The sequence below is a fragment of the Lissotriton vulgaris genome, chromosome 6 (genome assembly GCF_964263255.1).
Source record: "Lissotriton vulgaris chromosome 6, aLisVul1.2, whole genome shotgun sequence".
NCBI lineage: Eukaryota > Metazoa > Chordata > Amphibia > Caudata > Salamandridae > Lissotriton > Lissotriton vulgaris.
The window spans coordinates 701,556,171-701,579,854 of record NC_141694.1 but is presented as its reverse complement, the minus strand read 5'-3'; the positions used below and the strand labels follow the sequence as shown (position 1 = coordinate 701,579,854).

The window sequence follows — 23,684 nt, the reverse complement described above, 5'->3', positions numbered from 1 at the left end:
TGGTTTGGGCTCTGGTGCCCCTCGCCCACGGAACTCAGCCTTGAACGTCGGAGAGCGCTGCAGGCCATGTTGTCTCACAGTCAAGCTGACCCTGCCTCGTCTCCAGAGGGGAGAGAACGACGACTCAGCCGATCAAAATTCTCTTCAGGCCGCAGCGACACTGACAGCTTGAGAGCCCACATGCCGGTGGTGACGCCCCAGACATCAGATGACCTTATGTAGGGAAAGCGCCATGCCCTTTCTCATACTGCTCCTTCCGAGACCTGACGTCCCAGCAAGGCAAGTGCAGACTCCAAGTCCTGATGACTTCCTCTCCTGGACCTCTAGGTAACACCCAGCTGACAAGGGGCATACTGACTGGAACACTTGGCGGGGAGGCGGCGACACAGGATGTATGGAGGAATTCTCCTCTTTTCTGGCTGGGGGGTCACTTCACCTTGGTTTTTTTTGACGATTCTCACAGTTAGGATGGGGACACCCGGTTGGCTGCCTGTCCTGGGGAGGGGGAGTTGGGGTAGTTCTACTAGTTGGGGTTTCACACTGGGACCCAGGCGCGTCACGGGGGCCCTTTCTAGGACCTACTTGAGTAGAAAACAGCAATGGGATCCCCATTAGGACTGACATGTCTCTCGTGGAATGTGAGGGGTATGCACTCTATGGTTAGGTGCCACAAGATACACTCCTACCTACTTCGTAGGGGAATCCAGATAGCACTCCTACAGGAAACTCATTTCCTGGCACTGGAAGGGAGGGCACTACAGCGCCGCTGGAGGGGTAAAATTTACTACACTACATACTCTACATATGCGAGAAGGGTGTTGATATGGATACGAGCGGGGTTCCCCTTTCAATGCACATCACAGGTGATCGACCCGGAGGGCAGATTTGTAGTGGTAACGGGGAGACTAGACGGGAGGGACATTACCCTAGGTAGCATATAAGCACCTAATATAGATCAGCCGTCCTTTTTCTCCCTATTATCACGAAGGCTTGCGAATACGCTCATAGGTTCACTGCTACTAGGGGGAGACTTCAACTGCATCACTGATGTTACCCTAGACCGCTCCCACCCATCACTTCCTAACACACCTGCACACAAGGTCGCAGCATCACGTCTTAACTGGCAACAGAAATGGGGCTTGATCGATACCTGGAGAGCGGGACACCCAATGGAACAGGATTATTCCTTCTTTTCTGCCCTTCATGACTTACATGTTCCTCTAGATGCCACCTGATGTCCCTGGGGGGATTAGTAGTAGTGAATACCTCACCAGGACAGGTCCCGACCACAACCCTCTACTGGCATGGCTGCATTGGGCGCGCACTCGCCCCATGATCCCCACATGGCGTCTGCGTCCAGAGGCCCTAGAGGATCAAGTCTTCTGAACCACTGTTGGTACAGCCATCTCAGAATATTTCCAGGCTAACGAAAGCACAGCCACATCCACAACTGTGGAATGGGACGCTTGCAAAGTGGTGCTCAGAGGGCGCTGTATATCCGAATTAGCGGGGGTCCGGAAAGTTCTCCTCCGATATATCCAGCACGACGACGAACGTCTACGTACTATAGAGAGGGACAGACCTGGGAACCCGGACAAACACAGTGAGATGTTAGGAGCGAGACGGCAGTGGCTGCACAGGTGAAGCGTCTGCACTGCTCAACTACAAGACTTACACAATGAGGGGACACTCAGAAAGAGATAAATCAGGAGCCCTTTTGGCTTGGCTGGCGGATCCTGCTAGGCGAGGGACATCTATTCTGGAACTCAGGGATCAGGGAGGTGTTGCTAAGTATGACCAACAGGGTATCAACGACCTCTATTATACTGAACTCTATCGAAGCCGCCTGGCCCCATCTGATGCTGAATTGGATGAGTTCACGCAGGGGCTGGACTTGCTGCCACTTGATGAGGACACAGAGATCCTCCTAGGCCACGAAATAGAGATTCAGGAAGTCCGCAGTGCAATCAAAAGTATGTCCCGTAACAAAACCCCGGGCACTGATGGCCTCCCGGTGGAATTTTACCTTACCTACATGGACCTTCTGGCTCCCCAACTTATTCGACTATACAATGATGCCAAGACGCTTAGTAGGCTGCCGGATCATAACCCCCCTCCTAAAACCGGGCAAACAAGCATGGGATAGAACTGCATATCGCCCATTGTCTATTCTCAACCTCGATTATAAAATACTAAGTAAGATCCTGGCTTCCCGACTGCTCCTCTACATGCCTACCCTCATTCATGCTGACCAGTCCGGTTTCATTCCTCAAAGGAACATGGCCCTAAATGTCTGGCGGCTGTTGCACATTTTATATTTAAATTATGTTTATTGTGATGCACATCCGGATCTAATACACCATCATGCGTTACACACTGGTTCGGCGTCAACATTCGGCCTACCCAGCACTTATACAGCTTTTAGTTACAAATCAAGACATTAACAATGAAGAACAGACATGAGTAGGTATGTGCATTTCCAGGACCATGGTATTTGATTCAAGTGCGGAGAAAAAGGCTCCTGAAGACTGCAGGCGGTAGGGGGAAGACGCACAATATCATTACAAGACAATTGCTATGCAGGCCAGGTCCCTGTAAGGCTTCATAATAGTGTCCATTGAAGAGAGCAACACTTAAACATTGTACCCCAAACCCCGCCGCCCTCCCGAACTACCCACCCACCACCCCAGTTCCAGGTCCAAATGTCAATCACGTAGGCACGATTGTCTAGCTCGATGATTCCTTGACATCACATTGCGGCAGTAAAAGGAGGCGCAAATATCTAGGACAGGTCACTTCCCTGAATTCTGTGGCCAAGAGCGTTAAAAAGGGCCGCAATAATTCTGGGTACTTGTCTCCCTCCCCTCTGGCCACCAAAAACAGCTTTTCCATCCCCAAGACGTTCCAAAGACGGTGCAACCAGCCCTGAAAAGTGGGAACGTGTACAGTGCGCCAGTAAGTGAGAACATTCTGCAACGCAGAGCCCAGGGCTATGGCTATCAGGTTATGGGATTGGGTGAGCCCAGCAACACGTAGGCGGGGAATCTCGGAAGGGTAGTGTCTAAGTGTAGATCCACCTCGTCTAGTACTTGTTTCCAATAACCCTGTAAATAAGGACAATCCCATAATAAGTGTACCAGTGTACCTCTCTCCCCACAGCCCCGCCAACATAGTGCATCTCGTGTGTGATCCATCTCATTGAGCTTCTCCGGGGTATAGTACCAATATGTGGCGATTTTAGTGAGGGTGTCCGTCAGGCCCATGTGGTGTGCGGAGTGGCGAGCCCTATAACAGATGCCCTCCCATTCTTTGTTACTTAGCGTGCGCCCCAGATCTCTCTCCCATCTCGCTCTTCCTGAGTTGTGGACATGAGTGTATCTACCTAACAACATGCGGTAAATATCTGATACTAGTTTGCGGTCCGACTTCCTCGAGAGCAGCCAATATTCGTATTCACTGAGTCTGCGACTTGCCCCGTCTCTGGTATTTGCATGGAGTGCCCAATGTCGCACCTGGAAATAACGTAGGCGCTCCTCCTCAGGCAAGCCGTACTCACGACGGAAGGCGTCAAAGTGAATGGCCCCCTCCGCTGCATACATGTGTGAAAGTACCCTACATCCCGCCAGACCCCATCTCGCAAATGCCACCGTGTCCATACCAGGACCGAAGTCCGGATTGTTCAGCAAGGGCGTTAGCGGGGATGGGAAGGATGTCAGCTCGTGTGCTACACTTACATGGTCCCACACCTCCAGAGGATTTCTCGTGATGAACAAGGCATAGAGGTTGGGGGGTCCATGTCGCCGCCGCAGGAAAGGAACCTCCTGCAGTGTGCGGCCCACTACAGCCTGGTCTTGAAAGAGCCAGTGCTTCTCGGACTCCCATTTGCTCCACTCCACTAACGTTCGCAGTTGCGCCGCTTGGTAGTATAATAACAAATCTGGTAGGCCCAGTCCCCCGTTCTCAGGAGGCAACATCGCCAGGCGAAGTTTCATCCGTGGAGGGCGCCCGTTCCAGATAAATTGCGCTAGTTCAGCTTGGGTCTGACGGATCCACCCCTCTGGGGGTTTCATAGGGATGGCTCGGAACACATAAGTGACCTGCGGTAGGATCGTCATTTTTATCGCTGCCACCTTGCCTAGCCACGATAACGGAAGGTGTCTCCATCTACCCAGTTCTGACCGGATTGTCTGCCGGAGTCTCGTGTAATTAAGGATAACTGTGCCCTGTAGGGTAGCCGCCAGTTGAATACCGAGATAGGGGACAGCCTCAGACGCCCATGGGAAGGGAAAGAGCCCCTGTAGGTGCGCTCTCGTAGACGGATCCAGGGAAAGGTCGAGTGCCACCGACTTGCTTAGGTTGACTTTAAATCCTGCCACTTCCGCAAAGGCATCCAGAATGGCCTCACAGGCTGGGAGCGACTCCCCGGGAGAGGACAATGACAGCAGAACATCGTCCGCATACAAGCTTATGGTATGTTCGAAGGCCCCCATTTTGATTCCATGGACCTCGGGAGCAAGTCTCACTGCCTGAGCTAGGGGCACCATGTAGAGGGCAAACAACAAGGGCGACAATGGACACCCCTGTCTAGTGCCCCGCTCTATGGAGATGCGGGGCGAAGAGCACCCATTGACACGGACCGTCGCTGAAGGTCTCGAGTAGCAGTTCAGGATCCAGGTGCGGAATCGGTTTCCCAATCCAGCCCTTACCAAGACCTGCTCCAAATACGGCCAGTGGACTCGATCAAACGCCTTTTCCGCGTCAATTGCAAGCATCATATATTCCCCTTCCGTACGTGTGGCCTTCTCGATGAGGTGGAGCGCCCTCTTTGTATTATCTACAGTTTGCCGTTCCGAAATGAACCCGGCCTGATCCGGAACAATTAGTCTCGGCATCAGCGGGGCAAGTCTCGCGGCCAGGATGCTTGTGTATAATTTCAAATCAATGTTAAGTAGTGAGATGGGTCGGTATGCTTCACACCTCGAGTGATCCTTTCCTGGTTTGGGGATCACGGAGATGGTGGCGTCTATTAGGTCCTCTGAAATCGCGCCCGGATCCGAAAAAGAGTTAAAGAGGGTGGTAAGCAGCGGTACTACCTGTGCGCAAAAAGTTTTATAAAAAATGGCTGTGAAGCCATCAGGCCCCGGGGCTTTTCCCAGCTTGTGCCTGGAAATGGCTGAGATGACTTCCTCGGGTCTGATGTTGCATTCCAGGGCCGCAGCTTGGTCCGATGTGAGTACCGGGAGTCGGATTGAATCGAGGAATGCTTCGCCTGCTGCGTGATCTAGTGTCGACCCCGCGTATAGGGAGGTATAGAAATCGCAGAAGGCTGCCGCGATCTCACCATCTTCTGTGGCTAAGTTCCCCCCCGGCGTTCTAATTTCTTTCACCATGTGACGTTGCCGTTTCTCTCTGAGCGCTCGTCCCAATAGGCGCCCGCACCTGCACCCCCCGTGTAGTACATGTGGCGCACTCTCAATGCCGCAAATTCCGCCCTGTTTTGGTCTAGCGCGCTCAACTGTTTCCTAACTAATGTTAGTTGCCCCCATATCCTGGGTGCACATGTCCTCTGGTGCATGCCCTCTAACTTCCTAACCTTCTGTGTCAGCTCGTCCCTTTTCTCTGCTCGCGCCCTATTTTCAGCCGAAGATAAGGCTATGAACTCTCCTCTAATTACTGCCTTTAATCCTGCCCAGTGTGTCGTTGGGGAAGTGTCAGAGGTGTTGTGATGTAGCAAATAATCATTTATCGCGTTTATAATTTTCTCGGGCACCTCCTTGCGTTGTAATAGTGTGTCCCTGAGTCGCCAGCATCGGGAGGGTCGTTGCACTGGGGGAAAGAGGAAAGTCGCCGAAATGGGAGCGTGATCAGAAAGAGATGCCACTCCTATATCTACAGTGGACGTCAGCGCTTCGAGGGAAGTAGAGGCCAAAAAATAATCCAATCTGGCGTATGTGCGATGTGCGCTCGAGAAGTATGAGTAAGCTCTAGTGCCAGGGGGGAAGCTGCGCCAGAGGTCTACCATACCCAGTTCCCCAAGTCTCATCAGACCCCCTCGGACAAGGTCCCAGCCTGTGTAGTGCGCAGCGCCGACCTATCTAACCTGGTGTCTAGCACAAGGTTGAGGTCTCCCCCTATAAGGATGTGCCTATCTTCGGATGCCGCCACTACGCTAAGCGCGTCATGAAATAATTTTTCCTGACCCTCATTGGGGGCATATACTGAGCAAATCGTGAATTCCGACCCCCCCAGAAATGGTACGATAACAACCTCCCCTTTATCTCCGCTCCCTTCCTTAGCACCCGCCCTCAAAACTTCTGCGCCACTAGGATCGCAACCCCAGCTTTCTTGTTCGGGGCGGATGAAAAGAACTGTTGCGGAAAGTTACGTGCCCCCATCCTGGAGCAGTCCTTCTGCAGTAGATGCGTCTCCTGTAGGAGACAAATGTCAGCTTGCGCATGTTCAAGGCAGGATAATACTGCTCTCCTTTTGATTGGATTGTTAAGTCCTCTCACATTCAGGGAAAGGATGCTACTTCAGTGGGGGCCATAAGTCATCCTCATCCTCGTCTGCTCTGTGTTCTGGGGGCCAGCCCCGGAGCCTGTACCCTTACCCCAACATGGCTCCCCCACCGTTTGGAATCGTATCCGGACGCAGCCTGCTACATGATACTGAAAACTCATGCCAGTGGCTTGTGATGGACCCCCCAGGACCTGGAACCCCTCCCTCTCCCTCCCGCAAAAAAGGACACCCCAGTCTCTACCCTCCCCCCAACCCCAACATCCCCCCCACCCTCTGCCCCCCTCCCTCACCAACACCCCAGAACTAGGAACTGAAAGATATAATGACAGAAAAGTACACCATTGTCCATCATCTCTCACAGATGACTGGTCACACCGTTTCACGGGGGAAAGAAGGTCCAGTCTCTCATTTGTCCCCCCCGTCGGCCCCCAAAAGAGCATCTGAGACCCTGGGATTTGCGAATTTGAAGTGCATCATCCGCCCGGCTGCTGTGATGATAAGTCTGCAGATACTGCCTCCACCGCCGCCCTGCGACCATTTTCGATCTCCGTCTTCAGGGGCCGCTTGACGCGGCGCCGGTTCCGCTGTTGGCGCCATTGAGATGATGATTCTCCCGCTCCTCCTTGACGAGATGGCTGCTCGTCCTCCTCCGTCGGCAGATCTATACCTAGCACCTGACAGGCTTCTTTGAGGGAGCGGAGCTGGTAGAGTTTGTTGTTCAACTTAAACACAATCCTGAATGGGTGCCCCCAGCTGTACGGTATAGCCTGCGGCTGGAGATGGCTCGTGACTGGTTTGAAGCAGCGGCGTTTCTGCAGTGTAAGTGCAGAGAGATCTTGGTAAAGCGAAGGGGAATGACCGCGAAAGGAGATGGGCTGCTTCTGCCTCGCCTTCTGAAGGATATCCTCCTTAGTGCGGAAATCTTGAACACAGACTAGAATGTCTGCGGGGAAAGACGACCCAGTACGCTGGGGTCCGACACTGTGTGCTCTGTCGATCGGGAGTGCTGTATCCTCCGGCCCAGGATATGATTGAAGAGCTCCCTGGTGAACTTGAAGAGGTCCTTATCCTCATCCGAGTGAGCCACTCCCCGAATGCGCACGTTGTGTTGTCTGGAACGGTTTTCCAGATCCTCCAAGTGCGATTGCAGGTCTACCTGTTGATCGTGGAGGCGTATAATTTCCTGTTGTAGTGCCTCAGTTTCAGTGTCTCGCAGTGGCGGTTTCTCACCAAGGGCGTCGGGGCTCCGCCCCCGTTACATTGAAAAAAGTGCTCACTGCTCAAATTGTAATTAATGTAAAAAAAATACCCGTTGTTTTAGGTCTTCTCCTTCAATATAATAATTATTAGTGAACACAGACAGGGCACTGTCTGCCCCAGAAGCCCCACTCACCATATTGCCTGCGCTGTGACAGTGGGCGTACTGAAGTCTGGATGTCACGTGAGGTGACTGACGCTCCTTGCAGTGTTTGCCGGCTGAGAACCTCACAGCCCTGAAGGCTGTGATGTCATCAGCTCGGCAAAGACTGAGATTCAAGGCCAGTCTCCACCCCCTGAAGGCGTGAAGGTAGAGTTAGGCCCGGGCGTTTTAACTCCAAGCCCGGGATCGCTAGCCCTCCACGTCAATCAGGGAGTGGAGACTGTCACCCAGCCCTTTTCCAACTCATTACAGGGCGTGGTGGGACCCACCCTGTGACGAGTTGGGAAAGGGGAGTGGCAGGCGGGAAGCAGAGGATTCGAGTCTGCGCAGACTCGACATCACACTGCTTCCCGCGTTGTGTGTGTCTGCACTCTGTGGTGTAACTCTCTGGACGAAGCAAAGGAAGCCATTTACACCGTCATCAACTCCAGCAAGAGCTAGACGGGCACAGACTGCAGGGATGATTCTGACTCGAGTCCCGAGACAGTCCAGCTCCAGGCTGTAGAAGTAGGTCGTCAGGAGTGAGTGAGTTGACCAGGCAGCGCAGGTAAGGCCCGAGCGGGCATTAATTAAAATAAATTGTCGATCCTGGCCTGCACCCTGCCCTGAAACAAATATGCAGTTTCTGGCCCTCAGATTTTCCACAGTGATAGCACGTAACTTAATGAATGGGGATAAAGGCATGGGGAGGGACAAGAGTGATAGATGCAGCAGCAGGTTAAAGGCTACGGCGTGCACGGGCAGCTGCAGGTGAAAGCAAGGACAAAGAATGGAACAGAAGATCGGACGGGGGGTGCTTTAATGTATTAATCATTCATGGGCTAAAAACGGACTGATGTGTGAAGGGTTGCAGTGGCAGACAAAAGAGCGGAAAAAAATGAAGTCCCTGAAATATCTGATTCATTCAGTGTGTGCGCGCTTAATGTGTGAGATTGCTTTACATACTGATGTTAAAGCTGTGAATAAATACGTTTTCAAAAGTGCAATGGTGGGCGCTAAATGTGGGCCACTATTATTTTAGTACCGGTTCTATTTTCTTCCCAAGTCCAACCCTGTGTATTATTATTTGAGACTATAAATGTTTTTTTTTACTCACAGATTTGTAGTAAACTCCTTCCTCATAATTACACAAAAATGGGTGCAACCACACTCATGGTATGCTGCTAAGGCCATTATCGGAAGCTAGTTTCAAATGTTCCTCTTTCCTGGAACCAAAGACAGCATCTCGGAGCTGGCTGTATATATGCCTCACTTTAAGAATAATCGTAGCAGCATTGCATGAATTATCTTGCAATTTCTGAAAGTTTTTCTTTTTGTTTTGTGATCTGCAGTGTACTCTCCAAAAACGTTTTGCACATTTTTTGTACTTTTTTGTTTAACACCCAACAAAAAATAGCATAATTCCAGCCACTTCTTTGTATACAGTAACAGTTATACGCATAGTTTATTTAGAAAGCAGCAGAAAACAATAATGTGCAAGTTGTAGGAATATAAGTATACCCCATGTCACCAGTGACAGTGTTGTAACCCTCCGCTTTCATTTAACAACTAATACATTCAAGAGTGTAGTCTTCTATCTCATCACTGCTACTGAAATACCAGATTACTGTAGTTTGTAAATAAAAGCCCGTGATCTGAGCACTGTGTTTTTGGTGACATATAGTTTCATGGTGGCCCTAATTAGGCATCTATATAACCACATGCACTTTACTCTTCACAGTCAAAAAGGAGTTGAGGGTTGGTCTAGGCTAATTATTAATTTGCTTAGGCCAACCCTCACCTCGTTTTTGACTGTGAAGATTAAAGTGCATGTGTTCTCAAATTTGCTTGAAAATACACTATTTGCCCACTCATTTTTCAAAATTTTCTCATGGGGAGAACCCCCGAGCCCTCCATAGGTAATTCGGGCTTGCTTGCTACTACCCTCTCTCGCCGCGGTGTGCTCCACCACTAATTTTACGCCCTACCAGTTTCAAATGTCACCAGCCGCCACTGGTGTCTCGGTTATCCTGCTTCGCCTTGAGATTCGCCACCCGTTCTCCCACTCCGTCCAGATCCAATCGCACTGCGCGGATCTCATCTGCAAATTCTTTTTTGACAGTGTGGATGTCTTCCCGCAAGGTCGTGAAGAGGGACTCGAGGAAGGCCTTTGTAATGGGTTCCGCGCCTTCCGCGTCCGACGCACCCCGTTTCGTACTAGCAACCGAAACGTCCTTAGCCGTCGTGGGCGATTGGGTTTTTGCAAAAATGTCTTTCACTGTCCTGTCTTTACGGACTTTCGAGCCCTGCGACATAGTAAGTGCTCGACGGCGGGCTCACCTCCCGGAGAGTCACTAGGTCCGGTATCAGAGCGTGTGTAGGCAGCGCCGGCTACCAGACCACGTGTCAACAGCCGTCTCACACCGCACAACAAAATGGCGCCTGACTAGGCCCTCGCCTCGGAGAACCGCGCTGGGGTGTACTACCCTCCGTCGAGGGCCCCTCCTCTAGGATTTCCTCCGGCTCCAATGAGCCCCGTCCGTTCCGGGCAGGGACCGCTTCCCGTCTCGCAGACACCACTCCTGCTTCCTTAGTGGTGGCTGTCGCCCAAGTTCATGGGCAACGACGTAGCTCCACCGTGTCACCAGGTTCAGGGTCTTGCTCCCGCCATCTCTCCGGAGTATTCCCTTTGGCAGGCCCGCAGTAGCAACAGATTTATCTCCTGTCTGCCGCCTCACGCAACTTTCAGGCGCGGGCCGGGCCTGCCGCGGACTCTCGAAACTGCGTAGGGGGCCTCAAATCACGGGCTCTCTGCACCAAGTCTCTAGTGTGGTCCCCCCTTCGGCAATCCCGGTCCTGGGCCCTGTCTTGCTTCGCCTCCAGCTAGGTCTCCATGCTCAGCATGGGCTTACGCTCACCACCTCCGCACCCACCTCCTCACTCCCGGAGCTCGGCGTGCACCCCCACCAATCACCACACTCTCGCTATGGCGGCGGGTCCGCAGAAGCAATCGGGTTGTGGAACCCCCGATGCCTCGCAACCGAAGAAGGCGCGGGTCAGACCAGCATAGGACTCACCGGGTTAGGTGGGGGGCACGCCCGATCTCAGGCCTCCAGCTCGGCTGCTGTTTCTCCGACTGGTCGCTCTGCCTCCAACGCCGGCTGTGGGCCCAGGCCGCGCCGCAGGCGGACCGGCGGTTCGCCACGCAGGCGGTCCCTGCGGGTCAGAAACAACCCAGCTGGGTCCTCGTGGTATAGGGACACCGGGCGGGCTAATGGGGTCGCTGAGAGGGGGCTCCGTGAGGCCGGAGCCCGTGCTGTAGAAGGCCGACGGCAGGAGCTCCGAAAAGTGTGTCTTCCTACGCCGCCATCTTGGCCACGCCCTGTTGCACATTTTAGAGGCAGACTCCGACAATGCTGACACTGCTGTGATATTTGCAGTAGACATGGAAAAAGCCTTTGACAGTCTGGAATGGGCATTTCTATTCCATGTAATGGGCATAATGGGTCTCGGTCTCGAGTTTGTGAAATGGACAGCTATATTGTACGCCGATTCCACTGTTAGGGTTAGGACGGGTGGAGTGATCTCAGAAGCATGCCAGGTGGGAAGGGGCACACGTCAAGGATGTCCTCTCTCCCCTATATTATTCTCACTAGCGGTGGAACCCCTGGCGGCACGCGCTAGATTGGGACGAGCATACTTGGGACTTGACGTTCACGGACAGATGCACCACATAGCACTTTATGCAGATGATCTCCTCCTCTTTCTTGCTGACTCTGGGGCGGCCTTACTGAGAGCCAAGAAGCTGCTTTGCGATCTCAGCAAAGTGGTGGGATTAAAAGTGAATTGGTCCAAATCATACTTCTTTCTGACACGAGGGAATAGACTAGGCCCAATGTGCACGGAGGGAGTGAACTGGGAGGACAGATGCTGCCCTACCTTGGCACCCTTATTTACCATGAACCTGCGGATATTCTTGAAGGAAACATTGGGAAGGCCGTCAGGGGGTCTAGGGCCAACTTCGAGTTTTGGGGTTCCTTCCCCTTGTCTCTCATCGGACGAGTGGCGCTCCTTAAAATAGTGACCCTCCCACGACTCCTGTATCTCTTTGGGACCCTTCCGATATGGATTCCGGCTCCTTACTTCAAACAACTCCGTACAATGATTACCGCTTTCCTGTGGGGCACGGGTAGGTGCAGGGTGGCCCTTCATACACTTATGCGTCCCCGAGCAGAAGGGGGTTTGGCGGTCCCAGACTATGAAACCTATTATTTAGCAGCTCAGTTCCAATGGCTCACACAATGGGTCGCACAGGCCACTAGAGGAGGGAAGAGCCAGGAGTAGTATTTGGGGCCCTGATGATTTTGTCCTGCAAAGCACTGCGTCTCACGATCGGTCCTCAGCCTCTCACCCTAGAATTTGCCACAGCGCGGAAATGCTGGAACCGATACCTGCGGAGGGCCTCGATCAAACGCCCTTATGCCCCAGAGATACCACTACAGATGTGCAGGGCCTTGTCCCAAGGGGGTACCTGGCAGAAATTGGAGGATTGTGCACAGAAAGGGCTAACCAAGATGGGGACCTCTATGAAAGGGGAGCCCTTCTCCCGTTTGATACTCTGCTGGCCCGTCCCGACTTGCCCGGAGGCGACTTCTTACAGTACACTGCCCTCATGGCAGCCATCAGAAAACATGGGGTACGGGATTGATGGAGCCGCCCATCTCTATGGGATGCCAATACGTGGTGATGGCGGAAGGTACATTCAAGGCAGTGACATGCCTCTAAAGACGCATGACACTGGAATCATTACCTTCCCTTTCTGCTCTAAAACTCAAGTGGGAAACGGACATAGGGACTGCTATTCCTGACAAGGCATGGGACGCGAGGGCCTGGAAAAGCACAAGGAATGGGAGATTCCAGGTAATACACTACCATATCTTTCACAGAGCATACCTCACCCTGCAGAAGCTACACACATACTTTCCGACCCACCCTGAGAATTGTCAGAGATGCTCGGCAGACAACGCGGATTTCAAACATATGTTGTGGGAGTGCCCGGTCCTAGATAGCTACTGGGAGGAAGTGACAGCCTTACTATCAGACATAACTGAAAGGGACTTGGACCCCTCCATGCCCCACTGCATCCTACACTGGTTTCCCCATACCTCCAAATATAAAATTACCAGTAAATGTATTGACCTGGGCTTCCTATTAGCCAAGAGAACCACCACCACACATTGGAAAGAACAGCGGGCTCCTAGTGCCGCTAAGTGGAAAACAGACCTACTGAAATGGGCTGAGTGTGAGGGAGTGATCAGATTGCACATTTTGTTCATGATTTATCCAGAACACTGGCGCAGGACTTACTCAGGGTTCCGCCCAGACCATAGCGTTGGGCAACCCACGGGGTGTGCATGGTTTCCTTCGATTAGGCATAAAGGCCTGGGACTATTTTGGGCTGCTAACAAGTTGGTTTGAAAATTGATACGCACCATTGTCTGATGATATGTTTAGGCCTTCACTAATCTGCGTAATATTTGACGACTGTTGATTATATGGGGCACGTAACCATAACCCCTTGCTTCTCTTCATGCTTCATGACCTCTTTGGATGTAAAGAAAACCAATAAAAATCTGTTTAAAAAAAATCACCATCCCTGCATGCACAGACGTTCAGGAAAACATCCCAGGTCATTCTTCAAATAAGGTAGGGAACTGATAATTCCCACTCCACCATTCAGAGAGGGGATGAGAGAGTGTCCTATAGACATTCTGCAGCTACCCTGTGATAGGCTATGAGGCAGAGTATCGACATTAGCTGACCATTTGCTTCTCCAAGATTCTGTTACCGTACGATTGAAGCCTTCCTTACAAGTTAGAATTGACGTTGAATTGGACACAAATGTGTTTTTGCGCCTGATTTGACATTATAAGTTGTGCATAAATTTCACACTGACTTTGTGTATTTCCCAGCACAGGTTTCGTCAGTTAATACCCGACAGAAAAGTACAATTCTGAGTTTTGCTTCTAGGAATAAATGAAAATATGCAGTTTCCGCACTATCCCTTGTTCTGATATACAGGAATTGTGTTGGGGAGGGAAGACCACAGCACAAGGTGGTATCTGTATTTCTCAGGGTGGATTTATTGCACCCTAATACCCTTGGAATGAGAGCCTCTTTTCTTTCAATAGGAGCTTCTAGAGGTCTTTAGAAGTACACACATTTCCCAGGAGTCTCTAGGAGTAAAGTTCTACTACCCAACCAGCTGGCGATTGCCTTTCATCATACTTCGACAACACCCACATTAAGATCTCAAATGGCATCACCTCAGATCATGTCTGAGCCTCTTTCAATGCAGGTTGTCTGCAATGTGATTAAAACTGCTGGGCCTCTGGGGTGATTCTAGCCCGTGTTTGCAGTCATCTGAATTAGAAAACCAATTCAGCCTCATTCCTTCTCAAGCCACTGCGGAAATCTAGCCTTTCTTCTCACCAAAACATCATCTGCTTCATGGTCCTGACCCTTGCCCTTTCAATCAAAACATGGATAAATGCTCTGATACCACTCATAGTGTTTCTTATGTATCCCCTCAACCTTGACACCAGTGCCCTGATATGATTATCCCCCGCTCCACAGTTTGTAAATGTGCTGTATGTTCCCATTCATGGAGTGCAAACACTCTTTACTCTCTTATTACAGACCACCATGACCGGATCTCAACTCAATAGGTACCTCCAATAAATTAACCTAATAAGACTACCCCCTTTCTGCCTTTTGCATAAAAGTGTCTTTCCCTTGGTTTATCTTCCTTATACCTGTATGCATTCTTTGCCTGTTCTGAATTTTAAACTGCTTCTTTACAACTTCAGAATAATGTTATTGTAATATTTTATAAATTAGAGCCCTGTTGGTAACTTAAGTCAAATATGATAAGAATGTGTTTAAAAGCTGCATCTTTATCACCCTTTATTTTTTTCCTAATCTAGGATTTATCCGAAGGGCTTTCCATGTTTACGGGAGAGGAAGAGGTCTTTGCTTTTCAGAGAACCTTATCAAGACTTACGGAAATGCAGACTGAACAGTATTGGAACGATGGAGACCGCAGTCAGAAATAACCACAAATGTTAGCTCTTGCACTTCTCTTTGGGACATATCCTATTTATAAATGAGCGGAAGCACTTCCACTGTAAATTTATGAACTGCAGGTTTTTATTCTTGCCGCACTTTATCCTCTGGGCCATCTTCCAAGTCAGTATTTTTATGACCACTTTTTAAAGATACACCGTATTGTTTTCAGATATTTATATCTATGCAGATTTTTTGGCTTCTCTGATGCATTTTTATGTTTTTTCTGCCAAAGGCCCTCTTCCAGAGATGTTTTAAACGAACAAAATGAGGCTGCCTTATAAAGAACTTCAAAGCAAGCCACACTTCTTCAGGCGAGACATGTCTTGAGACGAAGTGAGAGATGTCCACGACTTCTTGCTTTTCATGTATTTGTTAAACCCATGGTTTCTGTTTAGTTAAGGTTGATGCCAGTTATTGGCTGCTATATTCACTCCAGCTTTTACATTAGCAGAGCAGAGATTGTTCTTTCATGCTTCATATCCCGTGTATCCAGGTAATCTGTAAAATCCTAGAGACACCAAGAGTGATTGCTGCCTTCCATATCCAGTAGGGTGAGTTTTGGTTCATGCAGGTTAATGGGTACTGTATTGCCTTTTTATACTCTTCAAAGACTCCGGTTGTGTTGTGGTATGGTACTGACTAACCTACTCTACGTGAAGGTCAGCAGGACATGCGAAATAAAGGACACAAGGACCGCGCTTACTCTTGTAGAGTATCTGTCCATTCTTACCAATGTACAGTACTGTAGCAGGGATCAATAAAGAACACTACAACACGCCTACAAGCTACTCTGCTACCCTCATTCTTTAAACAATTGTTTCATTGTATAATATACTCCCCAAAATGCACGTCAGATTGTGTTGTTCCTATGATTCATGTGCATCGAATGATGCGCATATACAACAGCCGGTGAATTTTTTGCATTCATAATTGAGTGAACAGTGCTGGGCTGGATGGGAAAGTCATCACCCCCTTCTTTGCCCCTCCAGTATTCAAGCACTGCGGATTGGGTCATGCTTTTAGTATTTGCACAGTGTGAACATCCATGGGGTTTGTAATGGCTTTGAGTGGGATGGACATTTGTAAAGAGAATTGATTTTACCAAATGTTAGCAGTTGAGACACTGTGCCTTGCTCCACTGAATCGTTAATGGGCAGAGAAGGGGAGGGGCGTATGGACTTTAAGAACCTTAGAAGAGAAGGAACTGTGGGTGAATTTCTGCTCTCAGGGTCTTGAAAATTTGAAGGATTGAGTTGGGTGGGACTGGTGAGGAGTGAGTGTGTCTGCTGGAGGTTTTTTGTATCAGTAGCTGGTAATGGATGTTTTTTTGTAGAGGACCGTATTCCATTTATAATTGTTTAAAGTTCATCTAGAAAAGAGTTGTCAGTAAAGTCGTTGTTGGATTAAGCATGCTTCTTAAGTAAAATTGGAAATATTTGCTCTAAGGCCACAAAGGCGTATTCATTTAATTTTAATTATTGTTTATATGTGGTTCAATATATGCCTTATTAAATAATATTAAATAATATCAGTGAATATGTACCCTCTAAAACACGAACATATTTACATAAATACTTCAGTAATCCTTAAGCAAAGTATTTAAAAGTCAATCCTTGCCTTGTTGTCTGTGATTTTGCAAATCCAGTTATAATTGGCGTCAGTATCCCTGTTGGAAATCAAATGTCCTGAATAGTTTATTCGGACATGTTTTTTTTTTTTGTAGAACAATGCATTAACAGACAGCACTTTCTATCAGTAGTCAAAAAAGCAAAAAGATTCAAAAAGTGCTAAGTGTCTGAATGTATTTCTCTTGTATGTTTGGATTTTCAGATAGCAAAACCAGTGCTTCCTAACATTCAAGGTAGGCGGCACTATTGTAGAAGCCACCCTAATTACATTAATTCACAATCAAATATGGAAAAAGTTTTCACATTTTCGATTTTGCTTCTTTATTTGTATGTACTTTATAAATTTTAATATATTTTAATATTGTATAAAATAGTCGCAGACCCCCTGAGTAGGCATCATAGTCCAACAGGATAAGAACCTGTAATGTATTCTGGGTATCGCAGTCTTGCTATGCTTCCATTAATCTACTTAGACTAGACTAACACACCTGAAAACAATGATTTGTAGGTAAAATGTTCAGGAATTTAGTCAATGGTTGTAATTACCTGGAGTGAAGTGATCATCCTAGAGGCTGCACATGCAGCTACACTTGATATTATGAGACTATATGTCAGAATATGTTGGGTGTGTAGGGCATATGATGGTTATGAATGGCTATTTAAGGGTAAGGTTTTTGGCATGCTTGTGCCTTTTTTAGTCTGAAATTGTATTTTTTAGTCTGAAATTGCCTTTTTTAGTCTGAAATTGCCTTTTTACTGGGATAAGCATATGATAGTTGAACCTGTGCAGGTGACCGCTGTGCCCTGATAGATCAAGTCTGTGGTCCTAGCGTATCATGAGTACACTACTTAATATGTAATTCATTAGAAAAAATATTATCCACTTATCCAGTCTAACAGGTACAAATTAATTTTCTTTTAAAAACACACAAGGATATTATAAGGTTGAAATCACCACATAAGGGTGCAACGCATAAACAAGGGATACGAGTGGAAGTATATAGTTGGTGTGCTTACTTCAGATTTATGACTCTGGGATTACAAAGGAACAACTAAGATAGGAAATACCTATAAGTTGGTACAACACACGATTTTACAATGCTGAAGAGCCAAAATAATAGGATGCATTTTTAGTTAAGACTATAAATAATTAAATAATAGCACCTTATTTTGATGTGACTTAAACAATTTAAAGTAATTAACAATGAATGATGCAGGTTTTGCCACCAAGATATCACAAACGTATCAAGTACAGTTGAAACAGGCACTGGAGTCACTCTGTATGGGCATGTTTTGCCACCAAAATGTCACAAGAGTATCAAATATGGTTAAAATAGGCACCAATGTCACGCTGTTTGGGTTCGAAGTGATACTGACTTTTCAGTATTTCCACATATATTATAGAGATATGCATTTCTTTGTCTTTTAGCCCTGAGGAAGTCGCGGATATTATCCTAATGCGACAAAACACGTGTTGGCTTGAGGCTTGAGACCAGACTTCTGAGAACAAATTAAAAAGAATATAAGAAGAACAAGAATTTGGAAACTGTATTACTTGAATGCAACTGCTTGAACACGTTTATGCACAATAATATTTGCGTGTGCTTCGAAAAACAAAATAATTAACATTTTGTAGACTACGGTCACACACTTGGGGAGTGGGTGATCTCTCTACCTCAGAGCACTTCAAAACAGATATGGACAACTGAATTTATGTGTATAGACCCTTAGAGCGCCACACACCTTCGAACAACCTCACCCACCACAAGTTTTCCATCAGTATCTCGGAAAGAGAGACACATTTGATTGCAACAATGTCCAGGACCGACATGAATATCAACATGGATAGAGATAGGGAAGCAGAAGAATTGTTTAGCAATCTAAGTAGAGAAAACAATTTTGGAGAAACAAGTAGAACTGAGAATTTACAGCACAATGAGGGATTAAAGGAAAAAAGATCAAGACTTGATAAACTCAAAAGAAATGAATTGTCTAAATGGTGAGATGGGGCCAGTATGAAATAATACTTAAACCTCAAACGAATACTGAGGGGTTTTAGGTCACACATTTTCCCCATGTTTGATGACTTAGTTTACAACATGCTAGCATCTTGGGAAACATAATTGATAATGAATTCTAACAATTTAATGAGTTTTCTAATTGAGAACTCCGAGAGAAAGGTTCTGAAACTACAAGCAGAAATAGAGGTATTGGAACTAGAGATAAAAACCTTAATCTAGTAGAAGCAACGGAAAAGAATTACAAAATTCTGAATGATATTCTGATCAGACAGACACTAAACAACGTAAGGCTAAAAAACTAAAAAGAGAGGAAATAGACTATGAGAGTGGGAGGGTCTTTACATTTGCTAAGAAATACGATCATCTCATACCAAAAGATACCTATAACAGAACACCACACAACACATCGGCAAACTCAAGTTCCACCTCACTGAACACTCCACAAACCAGTGAGAGCGAGTCAGAAGGGAATCAGGGGACAACACGGGACACTCTTACTAGCAATCGTTTTTTAAGAGAGGTACAGAAGATAAAAAAGGGAAATCGAGAGCAAACACTGCATATGAACATTACAAGAAGGGGAAAGAGAGGGGGCGGCCCAGGAGGAAGGAAAAAGGGCAATTAAAACACAATCGTGGAACAAAGGCAACTAGATGATATTGTAGTAATCAACCTAACAGATAGATCGCTAAGCACAGATATGATTTCACTCCTACAAAAGGGAATGAGTTTATGCCCGAGTAATGTGGGGACATTTGCAAATTAAAAATTGATGTTTTCAAATATATCAGACGGTTGAAAATTAAAAAAGTTTTTTGCACTCAACACACAGGCAATGAAACCAATAAACTAATATTAACAAGATTGTGTATGTAGTGGTTTATCAATGCAGGATACCCACGACACTAAGACATTACTCTCAATAACAGATTTTGAGGGGGGTCCGACTACAACAAATAGGGTTTTGGAGGATTTAAATATCCAACTAGTGTAACTAGTGGACTCAAAGAGAAATCGGAATGGACACCAAACTTACCCATGGGGAACAACATAGAAATTTTCCATAAGTTGGTCTTAAATGATCTAGACAAAGCTAATCCTATAAAAGTGACATGAAGTGGAACGCCTGACAATCTCACAAAAGGAGAACGCAATGCATTGAAACTTCTAAGGGTGGATGACAGTATTACCATCTGAGAAGCTGACAAAAGGGCCAAAATAGTGTTAATGAACACCAGCGACTATGAGAATGACATATTGTCACAGCTGAATGACCAGATGTGCTATGAAAAACTTGACAACAATCTAATATGGGCACTGACACATAACATCAATCAATCTCTTAAGTCCTGGTATGAAGCTTGCATTCTAAATGAAAATGAATACATGTACCTGAAAATCAATTGCCCCAGACATCCATGCATATACACCCTACTAAAAATACATAAAGATCTGCCTGTCCCACCAGGCAGACCAATAATCTCCAATACAGGTGGACCGATGGAGAGACTTTCAGAATATGTAGACATATTTCTACACCCTCTTGTGTCCAATTTACCATCACACATAAAAGATACAAAACACATCCTGAATTTACTGTCAAATGTAACTTGGGAGTCCAACATGACCCTAACAACATTGGACGCTGTTGCCCTGTACACGAGCCTAGGACATGACTTGGGGATCCAAGCATTGGAACAAATAATAATCACAAGATCTGCTAGTCTATGGGATCCTACGAAAATGCTGATAGAAATGGCGAGACTAATATTGGATAATAATGTCTTTTTATTTAAGAATGACTGGTACATGCAAAAACAAGGAGTAGCTATGGGACTTTGATACTCTCCTTCGAACGCCAACCTGTTCATGGGCAGATTAGAGGAGTAATGGCTATGGGGCAACAAAGGAACACAATGGAACAAATTTACATTGTATTGCGGCAGGTTTATAAATGATTCTCATGATCTGGACAGGCACAACTGAGAAATTACATGAATTGTTTAGCCATTTAATCAGCAACCAACCAGAGCAACATCAAATTCACCTATCAATACAGCAGAGAGAAAGTGTTATTCTTGGATTTGGAACTATACATACAAAATGACAGGATTCATAGCAAATTATATTGCAAACCAACAGCTTGTGATGCAGTCTTACATGCTGTAGGAGAGTAGGGTCTGCAATCCTATGATCACCCAGATTTTTTGCTTTTGTTTCACTGGTTTACGACTTTCTCTGGCTGTGGGCCTGCCAATCAGACCCACAGCCTAGCTGTTCTCTCACTAAATTGACATGTGTACCTTAGGTGCATTATCCAATTGGTACTGGGCCACCTTATCAGACCCTGTAACTCAGGGCATAGGTGTACCCAGGGCCTACCAGGGGCTGAAGCATGTATTATGCCACCCCTGGATGGCCATCTAAATCTGACACAACTGGCTGCACGACAGCTGGGGCAAGGTGGTGTAATCACCCTTTGCTTTAGATATAGTATACCTATATCTAACCCTAAAAATGGACACACAGATTCCTATCAGTCACTCCTATGGCAGGCCTTGACAATCCTGAAGGCAGAGTGCTTGGAAGTGTGTGAGATGGTGCTCTGGCATGAGCTGAGCCCGTTTGCAGCTTGCGGAACCAAGTCCTAATAGCTGTTCCATGATAACGCATACCATATACTCTTAAGTGCATTATAATCCTCGCGGTTAAATGCTATCTTTGGTATTGCTTTATCAAAACATGTCGAGTAAGGTGTCATACGAATTGGAATACTAACCCCTCGCCAATTCTGGCGACGGGGTTAGCATTCCACCCTTCTAGAGGGACACGACATGTGTGTAACTGTGAACCCCGGTTAAAGTTAACTGAAGCCTCAGCTCCACAAAATGGATGCTGCCACCACAGACACAAGTCTGACCTCCTGCTGCTGGGAGTCCTTCCAGCGAGGAGAGCTTGGACAAAGGGTTTCCTGTCAGGGGCGGTGCTAGCACCATCCCAGACAGGGTTTTGTGTATCCTGGGTAGGCAGGGCTTTACAGGAAGGTGACTGCAAGTGGCACCCCGGTGCTCACTACGCATCTGCCGGCTAGAACCAGTTCCAGGGGCACACCAGCCCCTGGCCTGGGGAAAGTCCGGCATGGGAGAGGGGTGTAACCACCCCCCTTCCTGGTCCCACCCCTAGGGCAGGACCTAGTCGCGTACCCACCCCTTTCTTTAGGATAAAGGCAGGAGCGGGGACCCTTCCAAATTAGATCATCTTTGAATCAAGAAACTACTTTCTACGAAAGGAACTCTCGACTTCTTCTCAAGATTTCTCCCTTGTGGCTAAGGAGTAGTCACCCTGCATCCGCAGGCACCATCTAAGAACTCTGCGGTTTGCTGCACGTCCTTCCTCAGGAATCCGACCGACCAGCACGACGAGACCCGGCTTCCCTGGCACCTCTGACCTCTACCTACCTCTACAGCTAATCTGAGAACCGTAGGTGCGACGAGACCTCGAGGGACTGGCCATCATCAGAACTGCACAACTTCTATCCAGCACGACCGCCGAGGGATCCTCTGGTGAGTGCTTTGGGGTCCGAGAAGCCCCGACCCTGAGCAGCTCCAGCACCGAAGACCAGCCTCCCAGCATCTCCACGATCTGCGTGGGGCCCTTCTGCTTTTTGCTGCTCACCGCGTTGTTTGGCTACTAGCCCGCTGGCTGGTGGCCTTCTTAACGACGCCCGACGACATCACTGCTGCTGGTCTGGTTGCTCCAGACTGGCCCTTGCTCCCTTCCAAAAGAGGAGCACCCCGGACCCTCCGGGTCCACTCAAGACGCCATTTTAGGCCCACCGCGTGGGCTTGAATTTGCCAAGGCTTGTTGCCCCAATCCTGGGTCCAGCGACGTCGACAGCATCATCCATCGTGGGACAGCTCGCACCTCCATCCTGGTCGCCGACAACGCCTCCTGGTCCGTGAGATCTGCAGAGCACAGCGTCGCCCACTCACCTAGTCGAGGTGACTACCATCCGGTGCCCTCCTGGTGCCACCTGACTACTGGCTAGTAGTCACGAACTTGGTCCCCTCTGCTTTCAGGTGTCATCCATCTTCGATCCAGGCTTGGATCACTCGAACTATCTTCACTGGTCGCCTGCCAGCAACTCCTTTCTTCAGGCTCCTGGTTCGTCTACGAGGATTCCCGACGTCTTTTGAGACATATGCAGCTGCAGCCCCTGGGCTAGGTAAACTCGGCATTTCGGTGCCCCAGCATAGCCTCACTATCCAAGGGTCAGGATCCACTGTCGTTTTCGATCTACCTAGTCGGGTTCGCCGAGAACACAAACTTTGTGAATTCTAGCTCCCATAGACTTTGTCTCGCATCCCGCGTGAGAGTGCACACTCTGCACCCGAGTCCCCTAGGCCTCCTACTAGTAATCTGAAGGTTCAGTAACGTAGTCCTAGCGATTCCAAAGCCTATTAGTACAGTACTTACCTGCTAGTAATTTCGCATTCCACTTCCATAGTATATGGTTTGTCGTGCCCCTCGGGCATTTGTGTAAATTGTGCAACTTAAAGTATTTTCGTAAGAGTTTTGTTGTGTGCTTAGAACCCTGTCCTCATAAAGAGTACAGGGCTGTTGTGATCTAAATAAATACACTGTTTATTTTCATAACACTTGTGTGGTGTCCTTTCACTTGGTGTTCAAGGGGTATATGTGATGGTATAACAGCTGGCTTAACACGCCCTCTAGAGTTTAGCCCGAAGACTGCTCGTATCCACGCTACTAGGATAGCTGGTCTATAAGGTTGACTTACAACCAATCACCATAAGGGTTGTTTGGACTGATACAAAGTGCTCACTAGAATAGTGAACATTATATATCAGGCCAACTTCTCACACATGCCACGAGCGCACATCCTAGACATCAAATACAGGCCAGACCTTATGGGGAGATGGTGTGTGCAAGACGCAACTGTAGTAATAATTCAGATTTTAAGAATTGTGT

General features: G+C 47.8%; 1 protein-coding gene across 1 annotated transcript in view; it reads left to right on the top strand.

The window, feature by feature from the left end:
• Positions 1–15,821, top strand: part of AFG1L (AFG1 like ATPase) — a 685,824-nt gene extending 670,003 nt beyond the window's left edge. Inside the window, exon 13 of the mRNA XM_086926682.1 lies at positions 14,905–15,821. Within this exon, the coding sequence (XP_086782808.1) occupies positions 14,905–15,033 (129 nt within the window). The 3' untranslated portion in view covers positions 15,034–15,821. The remainder of the gene's footprint in view (positions 1–14,904) is intronic.
• Positions 15,822–23,684: the final 7,863 nt, after the last annotated feature.